Raw genomic sequence first — 23,692 nt, 5'->3', positions numbered from 1 at the left:
TGGTCTACCGCTGTCCTCATGGTCAGTGTTCAACCCTATCATAAATGTTTTCAGTATTGCATTATATGAGCGGGTCCGGATATTTTTACAAGACAAGAGAAAACTCTTGAACAGCTCACATTGGCATACATTCTATTTCTGTAACCTAGATATATATATATATATATATATATATATATATATATATATATATATATATATATATATATATATATATATTGTTGTCTCTGCCCGCAAACTCCTGTTTTACATTTGCGAGTCTAGTAGTATTATTGTTAATGGCAGACTGGCTTCACATTACAAGTTTTCTCTTTATCCTATTGTCCTCGCTTCCTTACATTAACCTATCAGATATGGAGAATTTAAGACAATGGCTGAACCACTTGACTACTCTGAAATGTATACAATTAATGTTTGCTTTGTTACATTAGGATTTCTGTAAAGGATTTGAAGAGTATGTTGTCCCAGGTCAACTACAGAGTTCCGAACATGAGGTTTCTACGTGATCGGCTTATGGTGAGATTAAGATTCTTTGTTTCCACTCCCTACTTTTGCATACACAGTAGGGCTATTATGGAAACTACTCGTAAAGGGATTGTCCCATCATAGACATAAGTGGCGTAACTCTAGGATATGTCACCTATATTTCATCGCCGGACTCCAACTGCTATGACCCCCATTGATTTCTAGAACAAAGTGGCAGCAGTGTTAATGTTCTTTGCCAGTTCATTTCCTATAGACTCCGGGGCCATATTAGCCAATGCCTATAACAGACGACCATAGACTATAATGGTCACCTGGAAAAAGCACATTACAACCAATGGGACACACAGGGGCATGGTGCTTTCCTAGCACTGCTGCCACATTGTTCTAGCAGCCATCAGACCTCTGTTGATCGGTCATTAGCAAATCCTAGAAATATACCACCAATGTCTATAAGGAGACAACCCCTGAGTTGCATCAGACTTAATACAACTTCATGTGGTGTATTACTTTTATTCTATTATGTGCACCACAAATCAATTTTTAATGTCATAAAGTTCTCATTTTAATCTTTTTTTTTTTTTACTGACCTTGTGGCTGGAACTGAATGTTAAGTCAGGTTTTGCTGATGAGGCAATGTTAAGTAGTATACCTAAAGAGGTTCTCCTAGTAAAAAGGCTGTCATATTACTCACCAATATGCACGGTCACCCTTCTGTGCCATTTAATGGGTGCCTTCCAGTAGCACTTCCCATATTGGTAATGCCTGTCGTTCTAGCCTCCTCTGAATGGCACATCAAAATAATTATGCCTAGTCAGTCTTCTGCATTACACGCAAAAATTGTACAGCGCCAGGACGGTGGGTTTGTTCCCTCCAGGAGGTCTACTGTACGGTTACTTAATAAATTCCCCCCAATATATTCCTTTCTGCTCCAGAATTTCTAAGAATGGTGTTTCCTACGCCAGTCCTAATATAATGTGCATTGGAATAAAATGCGCCTAATTTTAAGAGGCAGGTGTCTCTTAATAAATTTGTCACCTCTCTGGCCATCCTTGTGCCAGAAAAGCAAATCTATGCCAGCTATGAGGTGATGTAGATTTGCACTATAATTTATGCCGGTTTCTGGCATAAATTGTAGTGAATGTGTGGGGCTATGGGAGGCCCCACCCCTTTTTGCTAACGCACGCCCCTTTTTGACAGGCGCAGAGTAAATGCATCAAAAGTCGCAAATCGCGATTTTCGATGCATTTGCGACTATTCCACGTCAGAGAACTGGCATAGAATGTTTAATAAATTCTCTTTTTATAGTGTATTATGCCGCAATCTTTATGGCACTACACACAGGGTATGTCTGCACATAAAATTAAATACACCATCCTCCCCACACAAGCAGTTGCAGTAAAACACATTATATTAATGGTGTCAGTCCCCATTATTTTCATTTTGGATTGTGTACCCTGGAAATAATTGGCACCAAAAATATCTGTTCTACACCCCCCCCCCCTCCCCCGCACCTCAGTAGATCCATACGAACTGATGGCTGTCAGCCAAACAATCATTCAGCCAATGGCTATCTATCTATGGCAGATTCGACACCTTAGGTACTTAATGAGTCCTTGGAGTGGGATTATGGACCAGACAAAAAATGTGGATAGCCTGTGTTTCGATTGATTTCATGTATAGTGATACCACCAAATGTTGCACTGTGAGTACAAAAGACTACATACAGCATAGTGAGGGAAATTTAAAGATCCGCCTTGTAAAAGATATTCTTAAAAGTCATGGCTTCTGGTAATTGGGGTGTTGTGCAGAATTTGATCATTCATCCATGCTGTGCCTGGTCTCACTTGTCTCTCCCCGGTCCCTTATTACAGGAAGTGGAACAGAGGAACCAAGAAATTAACTATGCCCAGTTTGCCCAGCTGTACCGTTCCCTCATGTACAATGCACAGAAGACGGTATGTAATGTTCATCAAACCAACGTCTCTGCCGTGGTCTTCTCTCTTCCTGATCTGTAAACCATTAATGGGATTCTCTCACATTCTGAGCCAGCCTGTCTCCAGTCAGTGATTTGTAGGATGGTAATAATAAACTGTATTTGTTATTACTCGGCCTTAAGCAATTGATTGTGGTAAAGAAGTTTTTGTGTGATTGCGTTTTGATACTTTTAACTTGCTAATAGACCCATTTTTATTCGAGCTAAATAAAAAGTAACAAAACAACCACATCTAAAACCCTACAAAAGACAGATGACCACACAAACTAAAAGATGGTGCTTTCCCAAATAGAGGTTGCTGTGACTTATAAGGTTGCACTATGTCATTTTGATTCCTCTCATTTAGCTAATCTATAGACCGTTTTATTCTGAGGACCTTTTGTAACTACGTTCTATTAGCCGTAAAAAAATGTGTCTGAAGCACTAGAGTTATCCACCCTCATCACTTGTGTCTTTTGCTTTCAGATGCCGCTTCCATTCCTAGAAAGGTGAGTATCCTCGATTTGAGTAGTTTTATGTTTCCCTAAACCTAAGTGGATAAAAGGTGACCATATAAGTACAGATAATGCGACCTACCTGACCAAAAACTAGTGGTAGAGTGGTAATTGGTGCATCTATGGTGAAAAATGCTGCCGAAACACATTGGATAAATGTCAGCCAAAACAAAGTTTATGTGATTGGCTGACTACCTAATGTGTATGTGGTCTCCCAACCCCTCCCTCGATTTCAGATGTTAGGGGAAAGAAGGATCGGGCATATTGGATGCTCATGTTGGGCATGTTTATTCAGGATTTCAAGTAAATGGCCAGCTAAAGCCACTATTTCCAACCAATGGAAATCTGTTCAATCAGTCAAACTGTATTTAGATGGGTTGAAACAAACTTGGCGTTTTATTATTATATTTGACTGTGTATTATAACTGTTGTGACCAACGGATGGAACCATAGGGGAGACGAAACAAGGGAGAATTGTAGCTCCGCAGTTAGAATCTATAGGAAGATGGTTGACCGTTGCTTTGGCCACTGATGTGACCATTAGTAGTTGGATCAAGTTAACAACTGAGAAATGTGGCTGAATATTAGAAGAATTAATATGGAGTCTGGAGTTTTCAGGTATATTTTAAATTCCTAGGGAAAAGGAGGGGGTGCTTCTCAGCTGTAGGGTACGGATGCTTTTTATTTCTTGTTGAGACATTAGGGGGAATTTATTAAGACTGGCGTTTCATACGTCAATCTAAATCTGAAGAGCGCTGGATTAAAAGAAGGTGCGTGTCTGGCTGTCCGTGCGCTACAGAGTCAGATCTACTAAATCTTGTGTCATAATTTTTGGGGTTTTTTCTGTGAACGGCGGAAACATTGCGCAAGTAAAATTTTTCCCTGCAAATTGCGACTTTTGTTCCGTTTGCGACTTTTCTATGGCAGAAAACTTTCATAGAGAAGTTAATTAATTGCCCCATTTTCTTTTTAATCTATGATCAAGCATGTATCAATGTGTGTATCTCTTGTTAGTCACTTTTTTTGTTTGTTTTACAGAGGTGGAGAGCGTCCAGAGCTGTACCGAGTATCATTACTAGATTTCCAGAGATTTCTGCTGGACTATCAGAAGGTAAGCACTAGTTGCACGTATAAAGGATTCGAGAAGCTTGACCAAAATCAGAGGGCTGATTAAAAGTATTTTTTTCCAACCTCCACAAGTAATGGCATATTGCTGGCATGATCCCCACGATCACTAGAATGAAGGGGCCGTGACATTGTGTACATTTTGTATGCTAAATGGGTTTGTGCTGCAATACTAGACACCACTACGAGATGGAGCAGTGTCTTTGTCTGGTCAAAATCCCTCATACCAATCCTTGATTGGTGGGGGTCCCAGAGGTCGGACACCCTCCAGTCATAAAGTGATGGCATATCCTAGCGATATGCCATCACTTTATAAGATGGGAATAAACCCAACCAAGCAGAAAACCCTATTGATGGACCTCATGTGAATAAAAACATACATTATGAAAATGTAACATGTATCCATTACTAAAAATCAATGCCCCCTCATAGTATGAATGCAGTGCCTGGTAGAGAATCATAGGAATTTGTAGATGGAGATCTGTAGTACATCTACGTATAGTTATGGTCTTTCTCACTTTTCCTCGCACGGTTTCATATACCTTACAGGAAATGTGGGCATCTGACCTGAGCCGGGTCCAAGAATTCATGTTCCACTTCTTGCGTGACCCTCTGAGGGAGATCGAGGAACCGTATTTCACTTTAGAGGAGGTGGGTGCCTTATAACTGCATTTCTAACCCACTTTCTTGCTGTACGAGATTTTTATTTTGTAACTTTTTTTTTTTTTTACATTTTCTTTTATGCGGTCTGCAGTTTGTTACATTCCTGTTTTCCAAAGAGAACAGTGCGTGGGAATCCGTACTGGACACTGTGTGTCCCCAAAACATGGACAACGTTCTGTCCCATTACTGGATCTCCTCTTCACACAACACGTAAGTAATTTTTGGGGTCATGTCCCTCTCTCCTTCCATTGTCCTTCTTTCCTGTTGTGTTCATTGAATTTCATTGTTCTTCATGTGTAAACTTTATGTGCACCTTCTCCCTCATACACCCTTTAAAGCTACTAAAACCACCTGCTCAGCCATTATTTCTGTCTTCAGGTACCTAACAGGGGATCAGTTCTCCAGTGAGTCCTCTCTCGAAGCATATGCTCGTTGTTTGCGGATGGGTTGCCGCTGTATAGAATGTAAGTTTTACATTGAAAGCGCCTCCTTGTGGAGGTTTGGTTACTTTGCCTATTTTTTTTTTTTCTAGAACTGTTCCTTTAAAAAAAATGCCCCCACAATTGCAGCAGAAACTTGAGCATGGAAATCAAGTGAGATGACATCACCAGCTTGCTTGCCTGCTTTTTCTTTTCAGCCACCCAAATAAGCCCAGAATCTGCAAACATTAGTGTGTCTGAAGGACTCCCTGATGAAAGATTTCAATGGGTTTCAAAGTTTTCAAAAAAGTATTAAAGTTGTAACCAACTAAGAGCTTGTGTACAAATAACTTTGATCTCTTGTGCATTACATGACCACAAAATTACTATTAATGTATTTTTTTTCCAGTGGATTGCTGGGATGGACCTGATGGGATGCCAGTAATCTACCATGGACATACCCTGACCACCAAAATAAAGTTTTCTGAAGTCCTCTTGACCATCAAAGAACATGCCTTTGTAACATCAGAGTAAGTATTGAGCTTTTATGGAGGATTATTGAGCTGTGACATTATTCATAAGTGTTAATAATAATAATAATAAGTCATTCAAAAGAAAAGTCCTAGTCCTTAATAAGGCTTCATCAGAATCTTGAAATGTGTAGGGTATGTTCACATACTGCAGATGTCCGAAAAATTAGGTTTCCACACAATATTCACATTGTAAACCTTGACGTGTTTTTTGCATGCTGATTCAGAAACCGATTTTTCCCATTCCATTAATATGGGGAAATCCACAAAATATACAATAGATTGAAAATCTGCCACACGTTCTAAAATATGCAAAGATTTAAGTGTGAATGGGAATTTTATAATCCTGCTCCCATGTTTTGAGTGGTATATTGGAGCAAAAATTTTCCTAGACCGAAAATAACCGATCCAATGTGTGAACCGCTTAAAGTAAATGTCCAAAACCTAAATAGATCCCAAATTCTCTGTTGATAAATTTCTTATTATATCTTTGCAAAGTTCAGAGATCCAAATACCCTGCATAGATATAGAGCTAAATTATAATACTCTGGCCACCTGCAGTCACCACTAGAGGGAGTACTGCATACTGTTTTATTATTGAAGAGGACCTTTCCCCTCTCCTGACATGTCTATTTTAGTAAATACTCGTATTCCCCATGAAAAAACAAATCTGGACCATGTTTTCTTATAACTCTGCTTTGTGCCGTTCACTGTTATTACTCCTAGAAGGTGTTACCATTCCCCTTGTCAAAGGGGCGAGTCACTACACCGTTTCCATCTGTCCGCACTGATTGGACATGGTCAGTCTGTGTAGGGACACGCCCCCAGCTGGGAACACCCAGTTGTCAATTTATTCATACATTTCTAGAAGGAATAACAGAGGAACGGTACAATGAAGAGTTCTAAGAAAAGATGCTCCAGAATCCTTTTTTTTTTTTATGTGGAATACAATTATTTACTCAAACAGACTCAAGTGGCCACTGCAGGCAGGGAGAATTTTATCAACCGTAATATAGATGCAGGGATTTGGTGGTCTATCGCAGAAAAACATTTTATATTTATACCTTTGAACACTACTTTCTTCTCATTAGGTACCCAGTTGTCTTGTCGATTGAAGACCACTGCAGCATAGCCCAGCAGAGGAATATGGCCCAGTACTTTAAGAAAGTGTTTGGGGACATGCTCCTCACCAAACCAGTAGATGTCAATGCTGATGGGCTCCCATCACCAAACCAGCTTAAGAGAAAAATCCTCATCAAGGTTAGCATGCTTTTCTACAACATAAAAATAGATTACAAGCAGTCAAAATTGTACAGTAGGAATGTACAGGAAATAGAGTCCTACAGCTCCTATCCAGTGTGAAATCTGAAATCCAATGTTCATTACTACCACTATTGGATTGGTGGAGGAGTGCATATGGCGTCTCTCATGCCTCTCACTGTCTATAGATCACTGCCGATAATGTTCGAAATAGAGGCAGCAGATGCACATATGAAGTCTCTCCTGTATCTTGGAATGTAAAATAATAAATAAAGATACTAAAATGCATCCCCAGAGCACTGTATATATGTTTTAATCTGTCTTAACCCCTTCCCGCCGCAGCCATTTTTTCCAAAAGCCATATCTTTTTAATTTTTCATCTATATAGTCCTATGAGGGCTTGTTTTTTGCGGAACGAGTTGTAGTTTTTTTTTTGTAGCGCCATTTATTGTACCGTATAATGTACTAGGAAACGGGGGAAAAAGTTATTTGAGGGGTAGAAAATGAAAAAAAACAGTCCTCCATTGTTTTTTGCCCTTCGTTTTTACGGAATTCACAGTGCAATTAAAACAACATGTTAACTTTATTCTGTGGGTCAATACAATTAGGGCAATATCAAATTTATATAGTGCGTTTTTACTACTACTTTTACAAGGAGAAAACTGTGAAAAATAAAATTTATTTTGTGTGGCCAAATTTCCGTTGATTTTAAGTGGTATGAGGGCTTATTTTTTGCGGAATAAGCTGTAGTTTTTAATGCTACCACTTTGGGGTACATGCAAGGTTTTGATCACTTTTTAATCCATTTTTTGTGGGAGATGAGGTGACCCAAAAAATAGTGATTCTGGCATTTTGACTTTTTTTTTTTTTTTTCTTTTTTACGGTGTACACAGTGCGGGTTAAATAATGATATATTGTAATAGTTCAGACGGATGCAGCGATACCAATTATGTTTATTTTCTTACAATGCTTTAGGGGGAAAATGGGGAAAAGGTGGTTTGTTTTTTTTTCAACTCCGCTTTTTAAATAATTTTTTTTTATTTGTCCCCCTAGGGGACTTGAACCAGCGATCATTGGATCATTTGCACTATATACTGTAATACTAATGTATTGCAGTAGATCGTCATTCTGACAGTCATCTATTAACCCCAGAGGCAGGGCTTAATAGAGCACAAAGATGGCAGACCTGGGGACCTTCTTTAGGCCCCCAGGCTGCCATAGCAACCATCGCCACCCCGCGATTGCATTGTGGGGGGGGGGATGAGCTGCTAGAGGGGGTCGCTCCCCTCTTTCTATCTATATAAATGCCGCGGTCACTATTGACCACGGCATTTAACGGGTTAAACTAGCTTGTTACTGTGAAGTGTAGGCTGTAACATATAGCCGACACCCGCGTTGTATGAAGCGGGTTCACTCCGTGAGCCCGCTCCATACTTCCCCTACCCAACTATGACGTATGGATATGTCAAGTGTCGGGAAGGGGTTAATATCTGGTATCTTTTAACTATTCTATGCAGAATAGATATGGCAAGAAGTTAGGGGTCATGACTTTTTATTAATGTGACTGTATTTCATACATGACCAGAACTGTATTAATTTATTATATCTAATCTGTACAGCACAAGAAGCTTGCGGAGGGTAGCACCTATGAAGAGATCCCAACATCTACTGTGTATTCTGAGAATGATATAAGCAATTCAATCAAGAATGGAATCTTGTACCTACAGGATCCCATAAATCATGTAAGTTTTTGAATAGAAAGGTTTTCTTGCTGGAGTAAGACTCTGTTCACATCACGTTTTGAGCTTTCCATAGGTGTTCTACATTGGGAGGATTTTCCGATGAATACCTCCGATGATATGCTGCAACGTATCCCACTGTGTAGGCATACAGGGGGAAACGTCGGCCATATGACCGCATTGTTAATGCAATATACCTCATAATATACTTTGTCCTACTGTACACCTTTTATACTGTACTATTCCATACCGCATAAAACAAGGTATGCCGATGCATACCAACCTAGCGGTTTCCTGACACAGACACCAAACTTAGGGCTCTGACATGATGTGAACAGAGCCTTAGTGACTTCTTATTTTGTACCTACTGATGATGTGTCTCTCTTTTTTTTGTATGAATGAGTTAATGTATTAGTGTCTGTTTAGATGACACAATTAAGTTTAACTTGTGATAACATAAGTGCCGTAGATGTCCATGGAACAAAAGATTACCCAGTGTGAATATCCTACAATATATCTTCTCCTCCTCTCTTACAGGAGTGGTATCCTCATTTCTTTGTACTTACAAGCAGTAAGATCTACTATTCAGAGGAGACAACTGGTGGACAAACCAACGATGATGAAGAGGAGCAAAAGGAAGTATGTAGCACTGAACGACAACCAAATAAAGTCTATTATATGCTGCCATGCTTCAGATGGCCGTAATACATACAGAAACCGTATATTTTGTGCCAAGAGTCGATCAGATCTTGTTAGAACAAAGTACGGAAACCTAAAGGAATTGTTTTCATGCTTTGTCTTGACTGGGTCCCATGCAGTTCTTGGCACTGAATATATGGTTCTGAAATGCGGCAATATAAATGTGGACTTGCTGTTCATACAAATAGGTGATTGGTTCTATTTTGCATCCACAATCCAGAAAGCTAATGTTTTGGTAAAGGCTTATGATATTTGTATCATTCAGGTCAGCAACAGTTCCGAGCTGCACTCAGCTGAAAAGTGGTTCCATGGGAAACTTGGTGCAGGCCGGGATGGGCGTCACATTGCCGAACGCCTCCTGACTGATTACTGTATTGAGACTGGAGCCCCAGATGGTTCTTTCCTAGTGCGGGAAAGTGAGACCTTTGTGGGGGATTACACGCTCTCATTCTGGTAAGTGTATAGGGCAGGGAACCATGATGCATTATAGTATATCCCATTAGATTAAATCGTCATCTAGAATAAAGTGGACTAATCCCAAAACCTTTTATCATTGTTCAGATGTTGTAGTTTAAAATGTTTTTGAAAAAATACTACAGCTTGATGCCTACTTGATATTGACTTATTTTTGCTTATCTATTGTATAGGAGAAATGGAAAGGTCCAGCATTGTCGGATACACTCCAGGCAGGAAGCTGGTAGTCCCAAGTTTTTCCTAACAGATAATCTGGTGTTTGAAAGTCTGTACGCGCTGATCAACCACTACCAACAGATGCCTTTAAGGTGTAATGAGTTTGAGATGCGGCTGACAGAGCCTGTTCCACAAACCAATGCCCATGAGAGTAAAGAGTAAGTAATGGAAATTATGCCAATAAAAAAAATAGAGTTGATGTAGTGAAAATTAAGAGCAGCGTTAAAGGGGTTCCCCCAAGATCGACATTTATCACGTATTCACAGGGTAGGTGATAAGTGTCTGATCGCTGGGACCCCAAATGATCACTAGAACGATGGTACCGAACCCCTCATTCTCCCGTACTGCACTTACAGTAAAGACTCCTGCTGCTATTTTTAATGTCTGGGTCCTATCAGGAGTCTCCTGAACCCAGTTCCGACAGGTGAGGCGCTGTGGGCAACCACATTCAGGTGGAGCGAGGTGGCTGCAATACATGTCTATGGTTAGAAAAGCCCTTTAAAGATTTGAGCGTTTGAGCCATATTTTGCTGTGTTGCTGGTATATGAATGCCAATGTGAGGACAAGGTTTCCATTTTAGGGTAGAAAGCGAGCATATTTTGTATTCCAAAACAAACGTTCCGGTGGACTTCTTTGACCATGACTGACCTATATTTATGGCGCACATTTACTGGAAAGGGTCTGTGATGTTATGACTTCAAATCCAGACTAGGTTGTAGATTAGAGAATATGTTGTTGGGGGTAGCCTGAGTGAATTGTTAGTATATTTTGTTTATTTGTACCAGTCTTTGAATCACACTTTTGCTGTTTTTTTTGCAGATGGTACCATGCAAGCCTTACCCGAGCACAAGCTGAACACATGCTGATGAGGGTACCGCGGGACGGTGCTTTCCTAGTACGGAAAAGGAGTGAGCCCAACTCTTATGCAATATCATTCAGGTGAGACTTGGCATACCTTGCCCTTATAATACATGTTCCAATAAGCCACTTTCTATTTATCTATAATTGTTTGACGTCAAAACTTTATTTGCCTGCAGAGCGGAGGGAAAGATCAAACATTGCCGGGTGCAGCAAGAAGGGCAGAGTGTGGTACTGGGCAGTTCAGAGTTTGACAGCTTGGTGGATCTCATTAGTTACTATGAGAAGCATCCCTTATACCGCAAGATGAAGCTGAGATATCCCATCAATGAAGAGACTTTGGAGAAGATCGGTACAAATGTGAGTGCTAGAGGTGGGATTTTGGCTAAGTTGGATTGTCCTCTTGCCTTGGAAAGCATGGATCCATCACGATACCATCTTTGTGTTGTAGGAACCAGATTATGGAGCTCTTTATGAGGGGAGGAATCCTGGCTTCTATGTCGAGCCAAACCCCATGCCTGCATTCAAGGTATTCACTCGTACTTATTTGGTCAGAGCTTGTGTGTAGATGTCGGTGTCTCCTTTTACCAATGATCCTTTGTTTTTTTTTCCCTTCCTAATAATCCTTTTTTTCTCCCTGGTTCTCACTCCTCCTGTGTCCCCAGTGTTCTGTTAGGGCTCTCTTTGATTATAAAGCTCAGCGAGAGGATGAACTTACTTTCACAAAGAATGCCATCATCCAGAATGTGGATAAGCAGGAGGGTGGATGGTAAGCACATTGCCTCCCAACCATGTTCCTTAAAGATCTGTCTTTTTGCAGGCCCATTCTAATCTTAAAGAGCTTGTCCCACCAGGACCTCCTCTGTCTGTAGGATATATGGACGTCATAGAGGTCTTGCGCTTAAGACCCCTCGCTATGAGCCAGAGCAGACCTGACCCATCCATGTATTTCATGGACAGCCATTTATTTGAATGTCCGTAATGTGATATTGCATTCCCCTGCAGCGGCCACTGAAGGGGAAATGTATGGCTAATTAAAAATGACCCATCGATAACAGCTGAACGCCGGGGATCAGAGCCCTTGGCAATTGGCTGATCACTGGGCCGGCTCCATTTTTAGAAGGGGCTGTCACGGCGGCTTTTTAACTGTTAAAATATTTTGAAGTGGAAACTATTACTATTACCACAGTTACATGCTGCTATTAATTATTAGTGTCTACATTTTCTGTAGGTGGAGAGGAGATTATGGGGGTAAAAAGCAGATGTGGTTCCCTTCCAACTACGTGGAGGAGATCTTCAGCCCCCCTGAGCCTGAACCAGAGCGACCGGTAAGTAATACTACTACATAAAGGGTGTGTTATTGTACAGAATCCACATGAGGTGGTATGGCAAGAATTTTGGCATCTTAGGTCAGTTAAAGGTATTGCCATCCATGTTTTTTTAAATTTTTGATATTTAAATTGGATACTAAAAAAAAAAATGTCTTGTGTTGAGTTATGCAACGGTACCAGGCTACGTAATTATGTCTGACATTTTATGACCTGACGACATTTTTTATATTTTTATTTTCTAATTCTGTTTTTTCCCCAGCATCTTGATGAGAACAGCCCTCTTGGAGACCTCCTTGGAGGAATATTAGACGTGCCATCTTGTCAGATTGGTAAGTGGTTTTCCGTTGGTGCTGATGTTGGAGATAGATGATATGTACGTAATTTTATATATAGGTTGTTTGCAGCTGCATTGGTTATTTATTTATGTCTTTTGTTTCAGCGATCCGGCATGAGGGCCTAAACAATCGCCCATATGTTTTCTCTATTAATGTCCCATCTGTGACCAGATGTCCACTTGATGTAGCAGCTGACTCTGCAGAAGACATGCAAGACTGGGTGAGAAAGATCCGTGAGGCAGCTCAGACAGCAGATGCTCGGGTATGAGGATTCTCTACATCGGACTTGTTTTGTTTGTATTATTGTTATTAAATAAATGGATGGTATTTTATCACTAGATTATAAAAATAAAAAATTTACTTAAAGGGGTTGTCTTAGATAGAAGGGGCCCCCCAAACTGATCACAAGGTGGTTTTTGTTTTTTTGCTGTGACCTATAGCAATCCATTGTAATCTTTGCGTGAACCTTGCAGTAAGTATTTAAGGTCTCTGCAGCGCCACCACAGGAGAAATGAAACATTACATGGTGGCCATTGAATTCAATGTGGCGTCCATGCAACGCACAGATATTGCTGGATCCTCCAGAGTGAGAGAGAGTGGTTTTTGTAGCGAGACTCTGCTCTGGCTAATAGATGAGGGTCCTGAATGGGGGATCCCCTCTATGAACTTCCCCTGAATAAGTTTTCTAAACCAGACAACTCCTTTTAGCTTCTTTTTTTCTATTTTTTTCCCACTCCTCAGCTCACAGAGGGCAAAATCATGGAGCGAAGGAAGAAAATTGCCTTAGAGTTGTCCGAACTTGTCATTTATTGCAGGCCTGTGCCCTTTGATGAAGAGAGTAAGTGAACGAGGTTATTGGTTAACATGCCACATTCATATTGTTGAATATATATATATATATATATATATATATATATATGCAGCACCTACAATAGAGGGTGCACGCCCCATGAACTTGACCGTCGTTCCTTGTTAATACAGCAATTTACAAAAATAGGCAGCGCTTGAGGCAGGCTTCAGTGGGGAGCCGAAACGTTGTATATGGGCTAATAAATTAGATCTTTTTCACTTGATGTCTGGAGTGCTGCCTGTTTTTTTAAATATGTGTGTGTGTGTGTGTGTGTGTGTGTGTGTGTGTGTGTATATATATATATATTTATAAATTATTGTTTAATAATATGGAAGGGAGGAGATTGTAATTGCCATCATTGATACCTTCTGCTCTGTTTCAGAGATTGGCACAGAGAGGACATGCTATCGAGACATGTCCTCTTTCCCTGAAACTAAAGCTGAGAAGTACGTCAACAAGCAAAAAGGCAAGAAGTTCCTGCAATACAATCGGCGTCAGCTATCTCGCATTTACCCCAAAGGCCAACGTCTGGATTCTTCTAACTATGACCCATTGAACATGTGGATTTGTGGTAGTCAGTTGGTGGCTCTCAACTTCCAGACACCAGGTAACCTTTTCTACCTCCTGTTTCAGCCTCAAGCACATGTTACGGCACCGCACGACTTTCGAATAGTATGGAGCCCTAATAGGGCATCCATAGGGCCCTACTTTATCTCTATATGTCTTAGATTTCATAGGGAGGGTTTCATGGTTTACTCCATCGGACGCCGTATTATGGGGGTATACTCTCCTTTAAATTGTCACACGGAGCAGAACACACAGTCTCTGCCGCAGGGGACTCTGTGTGCCGCTGTACAGCCTCTCTGCTGTGTGCATGAGGCCTAAGGGCTTATTCAGAAGACTGAGAAAGTCGGAGGTTTTTTTAACGGCCATCACACGGCTGTATTAAAATTAACGCATGTCTGTGGGCTATTCCCACAGTTGTTGTTTTAACAGACCGTGTGAACGGCCCAGGAAAAAATGCGACGTCTTACTTTTGCCTGTTTTCCCGGATCCCTCAGACTCAAGTCTGAGGCATCCGTGAAAACGGGTCCCGCCTGGGTGCAAATCGGCCATGAAAAATGGCAGTTTTTCGCGGCCGATTTGACACTCGGTCGTGATAATATAGCCCAAGTCTTGGTCTTTATTTTACGAAGTTCTATATCTTCTTGTGACACTTTTTTTTATTTTCTTCAGACAAGCCCATGCAGATGAATCAAGCTCTGTTCCAGTCAGGCGGCCGCTGTGGTTATGTTCTGCAGCCAAATAGTATGAGAGAAGATATATTTGATCCGTTTGACAAATGTTCCCTTCATATGGTGGAGTCGATCATTATCTGTATTGAGGTAAGTCTCTGGGGACCAGTCTAGACTCGGCTGAACAAATGTCCCAGATGAATAAACAATTGGCTGCATATATATATATATAAAAGTTGGCAAAGGACCATAACAAGATCAGGTGGATTGTAGATGGCTTTAACCCCTTCCAGCATTTGGACATTCTATTTTGTCCTAATTGCGGTGTTCTTACTGCAATAGGACGTAAAACTACATCAAAGTGGATGGCATGGGCACAGGAGCCATGTCTGAGCCATCAGCAGCGGGTCCTGGCTGTAATGTACAGCCAACATCTCACTGCAGCAGCCTGGACTGTAGGTAATTCCCATCCCGTTCGTTTGACCCATTAGATGCCACGGCATAACAGATTGCCTGTTTGTTTATACTGAGTATACCAAAGCAGTATAGTAGCGATTAAACGATTGCATTGTAAAGTCCCTTAGTGGGGCTAAAAAAGATAATTAAAAAAATATGCAAAAAAAAAAAAGGTAGTCCTTTTTTTTATTTTCCTATTCCCCCCACCCCCAAAAAAATTGTTAACAAAAAGTAATTAACAAGTGATATGTACCCAAATTGGTGGCATTAAAGATGATGACTCTACCCACAGTAAAACAAGCCCTCATACAGCTACATCAACGGAAAAAGAAAAAAGTTAATGCTCTTAGAATGTGGCAGTGTAAAAAAGTTTTTTGTGAAAAAGTAATGACACAAAAAATAACTCTAAATATTTGGTATCGCTAGAATCGTACCACATCATAGAATAACGTTTACACGTGATTTGTGCTGTACAGTGATCGGCGTAAATAAAGAAAATATAAGTTATGTTCAGAATTATTTGTACAGTGACAAGTTTTGGCATGTTAGCTGTTTACCAAAACATATTGAATAATCAGTTATATAATCAACATAGGCTTAAAGTGCAGACTCTCAGCTTTAATTTGAGGGTATTCACATCCTAATTTGAGGAAGGGTTTAGGAATTACAGATTACCGATCGAGCTGCATTTCACTTTCCTAAGACAAAAACTTAGGGCAGAAAGACCCACAAACAAGCAACAACTGAAGACGCCGCAGTAAAGGCCGGGCAAAGCATCACAAAGGAGGAAACCCGGCGTTTAGTGATGTCCATGGGTTCCAGACTTCAGGCCGTCATTGCCTGCAAAGGATTCTCTACAAAATGTTAAAAAAAACAACATTTTATTTATGGTAATGTTAATTTGTCCAATTACTTTTGAGCCCCTGAAATGAGGAGGTTGTGTAGAAAAATGGTTGCAATGCCTAAACGTTTCACAGGATATTTCTGGTCAGCCCCATGAAATAAACCTGAAAGTCTACACTTCAATTACATCTCAGTAGTTTCATTTCAAATCCAATGTGGTGGCAGCAGAGCCCAAATCATGAAGATTGTGTCACTGTCCAAATAATTGTGCACCTAACTGTATACCCCAAAATGGTGCCATTGAAAAATACAACTCAAAAAACAAGCCTTCAAACAGCTATATCAACGGAAAAATAAGTGATTGCTTCTTAACGCCAAAATGGGCTTGATTCTTAAGAGGTTAATAGTTTTTTGGGGCTGTTTTTTCTGTTCACAGATCCTTGGTGCCAGGCATTTGCCCAAAAATGGCAGAGGTATTGTGTGTCCGTTTGTTGAAGTGGAAATTTGTGGAGCAGAATATGACAATGCCAAAGTGAAAACCGAGATTGTAGGTAAGATATGTTGGGCTTTTGTGACACATGCTCCTAGTGGAAGGACTATCGTTCTTTTGGGGTAAAATTGTCATGTTTTACATTGTGTTGGTTTAACATGTTTGAATGTAGGAGTAATCTTAGAATAAGTAATAAAATTGCATGTCTTACTGTAATATAATAATACCACAGCATAGTGCCTTTTGCCCTGCCTGTACCCTCCATTTAAATGAATGTAGACCCTTTTTGGTATAGGGATGACTTCCCCACGTGTATACACGGAAGGCACAGTATTGTAACTATAAGGGTCAGTTCACACGGAGTTCTTTGCAGGCAGAAAATTCTGCCTGGAAAAATGTTGTACCACGTGCGTTTTTGTTTTTTTAGGCGGGTTTTGAGGCATTTGGAGCGTGTTTTTACGCTGTTTCTGCATTAACATCTGCACCAAACAAACTCTGTGTGAACAGGGCATTAGAGTTATACACTCAGGAGTGATAAACATGGACAGGATAGCGGAGGAAGGAAGTGAGAACAGGAAAGACTTGGTGTTTACTTGATGGTTGTTGATGGTGCCTAATGAGCGTTCTCCATAACCTTCTAAGTGGATGATTATGGCTGCCGTCTCTTGCCCCTGCTTACCGAGGGAACAGCTTTTGAGCACACACTGCTGTACAAACAAGTAATGTACTGTTGTTTTTTTTTTTTTTATTATTTTGGCAGAGATGCACATTAAAGGGGTATTCCCACCTCAACTATTCATCAGCTATCCACTAGATAGGTGATAAATGTTAGCTCTCTGGGGGTCCAACAATGCGCATACTTGACCCACCGCTCCATTCTGACTCCTCACCACGGTCCTTCTAGTGATCCTGGGTGTCCGAGCAGTCGATCCCCCACTGATCTAATATCTCCTATCCAGTGGATAGGTGATAAGTGGTTGTGGCTGAAATACCGCTTTGAGGCATAGCAAAAAAAAAAAAAAAACAGAATTGGTGTCCAGTCTGGTTAAAGTTTAACATTGGACATGTTAAGACATGCCACAGACAGAGACTGGCATTTAATATGCCAATCTTAATATGAAACAAGTTAGAGTAAGATGCAACAAATTTATTAAGCGGTGCACGCCTCTTAACTTGTCGCATTTTCGGCTGTGGGTGCGCCACTGAGTAAAATTTATGCCAGTCAGATTCCGCCATAAATTACAGTAGATGCGGATGGCCTCGCTTTTGTTCCGCTGAGCCCTGCTCCATTTTTAGACAACTGGTGTAGAAAAATTGTTACATTTCCCCAATAATGTATTCCCTCTTCTATATTGTCGTCCTCACTCTGGCCTTTTTGCAATGTAAATCACAGGTGTAATTGTTATGTCAATTTCAAGACTAGCCCAAACATAGACCACCTTTTTAATTTGGAGTTGCAAAGGTGCTTTAATAAATATTTATCACCTATACACCAGATAGGAGATAAATACCTGATCTTTAGGGGTCCTACCGATGAGACCCACACTGTTCCAAAGCTGCCCCTGTGCGAATGGAGCGGTACACCGCTCCATTCACTCCATATCGATTATAGAAAACCCCTTTTAGTATGGACATTTACGTTTAAATGCATAAGTAATGTCTCCTTTTCAATACAGTTTTCCTGTCCCTGACTAGTAATAATATTGTGAATAGTGTTTCTGTATCTTGTACGTCCACCATATTTGGGGGCTGTGGGTTTAAGCCTGCGTCCACTATGTAAGATACAGCCTGAGCTCCCTCTGAATTGATGGAGATCAGATTACAATTTTCAACACAGACCGTACTGACCGGGTCCGTAAAGGGGATGGTGGCCTTTTTTTAGTATGGAAATCTTGATGACTTGATCAAATGGGCTTCTATAGAGATCCCTGGGTCCTAGTGAGATGCCCATAGGCTACAGTATTACAGCAAATGCCTTTAGGGCATTGTTTCAAAGCGCTACCTAAAGCAAGTATGGATTGATAGAAAAAAATAACCGGTATCGTTTTAGTTGTGTAAACTGTAAAATAAACAATTAACAAGCCTGGAATAAGAAGAGACAACAGCAGGAAAAATTGGTTGTGCAAATGGAAAGACAGTACCACAACTAAGGCCTCATGCACACGACCGTATTTTTTCCCACCCGTAAATACTGGCGTAAATACGGGTCCGGTGTCACACGTATTCCACCCGTATTTACGGGCACGGTTTTGGCGGCAAAATAGCACTGCACTAATCGGCAGCCCCTTCTCTCTATCAGTGCAGGATAGAGAGAAGGGACAGCCTTTTCTGTAATAAAAGTTAAAGAAATTCATACTTACCCAGCCGTTGTCTTGGTGACGCGTCCCTCTCTTCACATCCAGCCCGACCTCCCTGGATGACGCGGCAGTCCATGTGACCGCTGCAGCCTGTGATTGACCTGTGATTGGCTGCAGCGGTCACATGGCCTGAAACGTCATCCAGGACGTCGGGCCAGATGTCGAGAGGGACGCGTCCCCAAGGCAACGGGCGGGAGACCGGACTGGAGGAAGCAGGAAGTTGTCGGTAAGTATGAAAGTCTTTTATTTTTATTTTTTACAGGTTTATACTGATCGGTAGTCACTGTCCAGGGTGCTGAAAGAGTTACTGCCGATCAGTTAACTCTTTCAGCTCCCTGGACAGTGACTATTTACTGACGTCGCTTAGCAACGCTGCCGTAATGACGGGTGCACACATGTAGCCACCCGTCATTACGAGAGCTCCATGGACTGTCCGTGCCGTTATTACGGCCTGAAATAGGACATGTTCTATCTTTTTCAACGGCACGGGCACCTTCCCGTGAGAAAACGGGAAGGCACCCGTCGCCAATAGAAGTCTATGAGCCCGTTATTACGGGTCGTAATTACGACCCGTAATAACGGGAGTTTTTACGGTCGTGTGCATGAGGCCTAAGGAAGGTGTATTTTGAGATCTGCAGAATACAACACCACTCACCAGGAACATCTTGCTCCCAATATCCATAAATCACCATAACAAAAAGCCGCAGCAGGTGACTATCCAAGCCGGTGCAGTCTAGTGATCAGTGGAGGTCCCAGCGGTCAGACCCCCACAGCTCTGACATCGATCACCTATACAAATGGACATATTTATTTCTGTTGCTTGTACAGCGTGAACATATTCCGCAGTTCTGTACAGTTGTCATCACTCACTATCCCCAGTGGGGCTTACAATCTGAATTCCCCATCTGTATGTTTTTTTGTAGCACCCGGCGGAAACCCACGCAAAGACAGGGAGAACATACAAAAAAATGCTAGCGTCCTAAAGGCAAAAATTTGTCGCCTTACATAAAGTCAAGAATGTCTTTTGAGACTTTTTTGTTTTTTTTCTGTTGTGACTTTTACTACTATATTTATTTTTTGTTTACTCCACAGTTGATAATGGTCTGAACCCGGTCTGGCCTCAAAAGGCTTTTCAGTTTCTTACTTTAAATCCAGAGTTTGCCTTCCTACGATTTGTGGTCTATGAAGAAGACATGTTCAGTGATCAGAATTTTCTGGCACAAGCGTCTTTGGTGGTGCGTGGCCTCAAGACAGGTGCAGAACAAAATGAGTACTCCACAAGGACGTTTATATGGTTACGTTTCTGGGAAAGATAACATTTATACATATATTTATACAGGTTTCAGAGCAGTCCCCCTGAAAAATAATTACACTGAAGACTTGGAGCTGGCTTCACTCCTCATCCGTTTAGACATCTACCCCAGCAAGGTAAGAAGTTGTTCAAGGGCTGCTTCATTTTTTAAGAAGTGTCCAGCTATTGACTTAAACCATTCATCCGTCCTGCCGTCATTTTAGAATTCAAAATGGAGAATTTAAAGGTCAAATGGAGATCTAGAATTTGCAATCACATGTCCCATACTGAGGTTTGGCATCTCATAGATCTCCAGGTCCAATAGTAACTTCAGATTGGCTGCAATCCATTCCATCCAAACATTTGGAATAGTATTAATATTCTCCTAAATTTGACCAAGTTCTTCACATATCCAGCATCCATAAGGGTCTGAGACGTCACCTTTCCAGGTGGGTTAAACTTATTTTTGCTGTTGAAAACCTTGTTTTTCCAGAAGATCTGGACCAATGTCCAGGTACTGGTCAGGAATAATGGCCTCAAAAAGCCCCAATCACCAGCACAGACTGGGATGATCTTAGACATAACAGTTCTATTAGTTCTTGAAGAAAGATGTTTTCCAACAGGCCTTCCATGCGCTCTCTCTAGTCTTCCAGGTGGCTTTAATCATGGCAAGCACATTTGCTGTAGTAGTAACTCTATTTTCCAACTATATTGTAGCATGAGAATGGTGAACTAAATGGGGCTTCTGCACCCCGGGAACGTATCAATGATTCCACTGGAAGACTACGTGATGGCTTTGCGGACTCTCGATATGCTGCACAACAGCTGGATGATTTCCGAATCCCTCAAGAATTTACAGATGGTTATGACAGAGATAGGAGGTAAAATCAGAGCTCCGCCTATTTAGTGTGATATTTGAACAAATCTCATCCACAAAGTGGGAAAAATCTGGCGAGAAACGTTCATAAATTGACCTGCGGTGCGTCTTTTTTTTATTTAACCACTGCTCTTCTGTTGCGTGTTTTCCCCATTGAATTCAATGGGAAGGTAAAACCTGCAACCAAGAGCCATGTGTTGCGACTTTTGCAAAGGAAGCGCGATTCCATCGCAGATGAGGAAAATAATAGCTTATTTTGATATAAAATTAATAACAAAGTTTACACTTGCAAGATCCTCTGTTCTGAGTGCAGCCTGGCTTCCTGGGATGACGTTTCATTCCATGTGGCTTTTTTTTTTTTTTTTATGTTCCTGCAGTATTTCTGCAGTGGACATTCCACCCAAAAAACTGAACCAAAATTTGGTGCGTTTTTTTGGTCTGCGGTTTCCAGGACGGATATGCTGTGTACTTTTGCGCAGGATATCTGCCCTGTGTGTTCCTACCCTAAAGGGATTTGTCCCCATTTAGAGAGCTTATTCTAAAATACCCTATTAGGGTGAGTTAAAGGGGTTGTCTCACCAAGACCACCTCTTTCCACATTCCCAATGGGCAGCCATTCTTTTAAATAGTCTGGATGATTGTAGTTTCTGTAGCCAAACCCATGGCGATCAGAAAATTGCCTTTTTGTTTTGCATTGATGGGTCGCCTTTATGTGATAACCCCTGTAGTTGAGGGAGAGTCCTTAATTTTGGGACTTTTATCAATTAGGTGAAGTGGAGAAGGCTACAAATGGCTACTGTTTCTGGAGGACCCAACACATTAATGCATTACATATGGGCACCAAGTAATGCCTAATTTCCCCTCTGGCGGCACTGTAGCTAAATTAAACCCTTGTTACCAAATTATCCGCAGATCACTGGATTGGAAACTTCCATTGTATCCTCTACTAGGGATCTTAATAAAGATTATGGATTTTCATAAACGTTGTGATTCTTCATATTAACTGTACCAAGCTATAACTAAGTATTATTTTAGTGATAGTGATTTAAGATTTGTACTTGTCTTTATAGGGTCCCAAGAAAAACACGTCTCAGTGGGGATAACAGACTTTAAATTCAAAAAGACAAGTATGTTCGTAGACTGAGGCTGACATGGCTTTCTGCAAGAAGAATCCAGATTCAGTCCTGTCCTTTTGGAAAACCGTGCCTCGATGTGGAACTCTGCTGCCAGGCAGCTTAATCTTTGCACATTCGCGTCACAACTTAACATGACCCCTGTAAGGGTCATTTTGCATAGTATCTCAAATGTTTCCGCCAAAGGAACCATTTACCTGCAGCACAAACTGTAGGAACTCTTTATCGCTCTATATATATATATATATATATATATATATATATATATATATATATATATAATGCCTTGTATATTAGTATGGCTGCTCTCAAAGACTGTTTCCAATAAGCCGTTTCCAGAGTAGCATACCGCCCCTGCTTAATCTTTTGGTCATCATCTTCTGTCAAACTGTGAAAGAAGACGCTAAAGAATAGTTTGTATTAATATTCCAGGTATTGCCCATTCTTTCAGTACTGCACCACATTCCAGGACTCCAGCAGTACTCCAATGCTAAAAATTATATTTTTGTTCTTTATTTTTCATGCGCACGGCCTTTGACCTCTTACTGCAATAGTTCCTTTGGAACCGTGAAAGCAAAGTCTGGTGCAATTATACAAGTTTTACAGGACTTTTGGGTTCCAACACAATGTTTTATAGTTGTGGACCGATCATCACTAAACCAGCCGTTTCAGCAGATCTGGACAATCCAACATGGCAGCTTGAATGATTTCATTAGAAGAATGCTACCGTTCTGTTTTTATTGATTTTCAGGGGATTTTTTTTTTTTAAAAACTGATGAAGTAGTTAAATGGATAATATCTGAGATAGTTTTGTTTTTTCCCTGAAGTAGCACCACCCTTGTCCATAGGTTGTGACTGGAGCTAAGCTGCAATATCATAAATCGCTCCTGGACGGGTCGCACTAGTAGGAGGGAACAGACCTTTTTTTTTTCTAATCTCCGACAACCCCTTTAAGCCCTGAAAAGTGGTCAGCTGTTTAGCAGAATAAATCCTTGGCTGTTAATATTCATTGTCTCCTAGCTCCAAAATCGGCCGAATGGTTACAGAAGCACTCCACTTTTTTCTATTATTGCCCCCTCTATTTGTACATTGGTGTTTCAGTGGGTTGCTGTGTGCAGAAATACTTACCGATCCCTGTATCATGTCGTTCTCGGGTCCGGCGCTGCCCACGTGATCTTCACTCTGACTTGCCTGTGCTTTTCAGAAAACTGGAACTTCGGCACAATGCATTCCTATGGGAGCCTCGTTCTGAGTTCCGATTTTCTGAAAAGCACAGTGAGCACAGACCGGTCAGAGTGAAGGTCACATGGGCAGCGCCGGACCCTAAAACGACGATGCAGGGATCTGTAAGTATTTCTGCACACCGCACCCCACTGAAACACCAATTTACAAATGGAGGGGGCAATAAAAGAAAAAACTGGAGTGCTTCTTTAATTATTCCTAAAAAGTTTTAAGGTGGATTTATTCTGGAATAGTAGATTTAATGTGGCCGTATTCATATAAGCCAATATCCAGCTAATCATTTTGCCAGGAATGTT

General features: G+C 41.0%; 1 protein-coding gene across 2 annotated transcripts in view; it reads left to right on the top strand.

Moving 5' to 3' along the window:
• Positions 1-22,914, top strand: part of PLCG1 (phospholipase C gamma 1) — a 53,926-nt gene extending 31,012 nt beyond the window's left edge. The window contains exons 5-32 of one of the 2 annotated variants that reach the window (XM_075846364.1): positions 432-516; positions 2,358-2,441; positions 2,945-2,967; positions 4,012-4,084; positions 4,648-4,749; positions 4,853-4,971; positions 5,140-5,225; positions 5,590-5,710; positions 6,802-6,970; positions 8,590-8,712; positions 9,247-9,348; positions 9,674-9,861; positions 10,056-10,256; positions 10,918-11,037; positions 11,136-11,316; positions 11,408-11,485; positions 11,622-11,725; positions 12,188-12,284; positions 12,547-12,616; positions 12,727-12,884; positions 13,364-13,460; positions 13,855-14,079; positions 14,709-14,857; positions 16,443-16,557; positions 19,946-20,107; positions 20,193-20,281; positions 20,862-21,025; positions 22,092-22,914. In XM_075846364.1, coding sequence (XP_075702479.1) covers positions 432-516; positions 2,358-2,441; positions 2,945-2,967; positions 4,012-4,084; positions 4,648-4,749; positions 4,853-4,971; positions 5,140-5,225; positions 5,590-5,710; positions 6,802-6,970; positions 8,590-8,712; positions 9,247-9,348; positions 9,674-9,861; positions 10,056-10,256; positions 10,918-11,037; positions 11,136-11,316; positions 11,408-11,485; positions 11,622-11,725; positions 12,188-12,284; positions 12,547-12,616; positions 12,727-12,884; positions 13,364-13,460; positions 13,855-14,079; positions 14,709-14,857; positions 16,443-16,557; positions 19,946-20,107; positions 20,193-20,281; positions 20,862-21,025; positions 22,092-22,134 — 3,328 coding nt within the window. In that variant the 3' untranslated portion in view covers positions 22,135-22,914. The remainder of the gene's footprint in view (positions 1-431; positions 517-2,357; positions 2,442-2,944; positions 2,968-4,011; positions 4,085-4,647; positions 4,750-4,852; positions 4,972-5,139; positions 5,226-5,589; positions 5,711-6,801; positions 6,971-8,589; positions 8,713-9,246; positions 9,349-9,673; positions 9,862-10,055; positions 10,257-10,917; positions 11,038-11,135; positions 11,317-11,407; positions 11,486-11,621; positions 11,726-12,187; positions 12,285-12,546; positions 12,617-12,726; positions 12,885-13,363; positions 13,461-13,854; positions 14,080-14,708; positions 14,858-16,442; positions 16,558-19,945; positions 20,108-20,192; positions 20,282-20,861; positions 21,026-22,091) is intronic. The other variant, XM_075846365.1, reaches the window with a different exon arrangement.
• Positions 22,915-23,692: the final 778 nt, after the last annotated feature.

This window comes from Rhinoderma darwinii, chromosome 13 (genome assembly GCF_050947455.1).
Source record: "Rhinoderma darwinii isolate aRhiDar2 chromosome 13, aRhiDar2.hap1, whole genome shotgun sequence".
NCBI classification, from domain to species: Eukaryota; Metazoa; Chordata; class Amphibia; order Anura; family Rhinodermatidae; genus Rhinoderma; species Rhinoderma darwinii.
The sequence above is the reverse complement of the archived record's forward strand: the minus strand, read 5'-3'. Positions and strand labels throughout refer to the sequence as shown.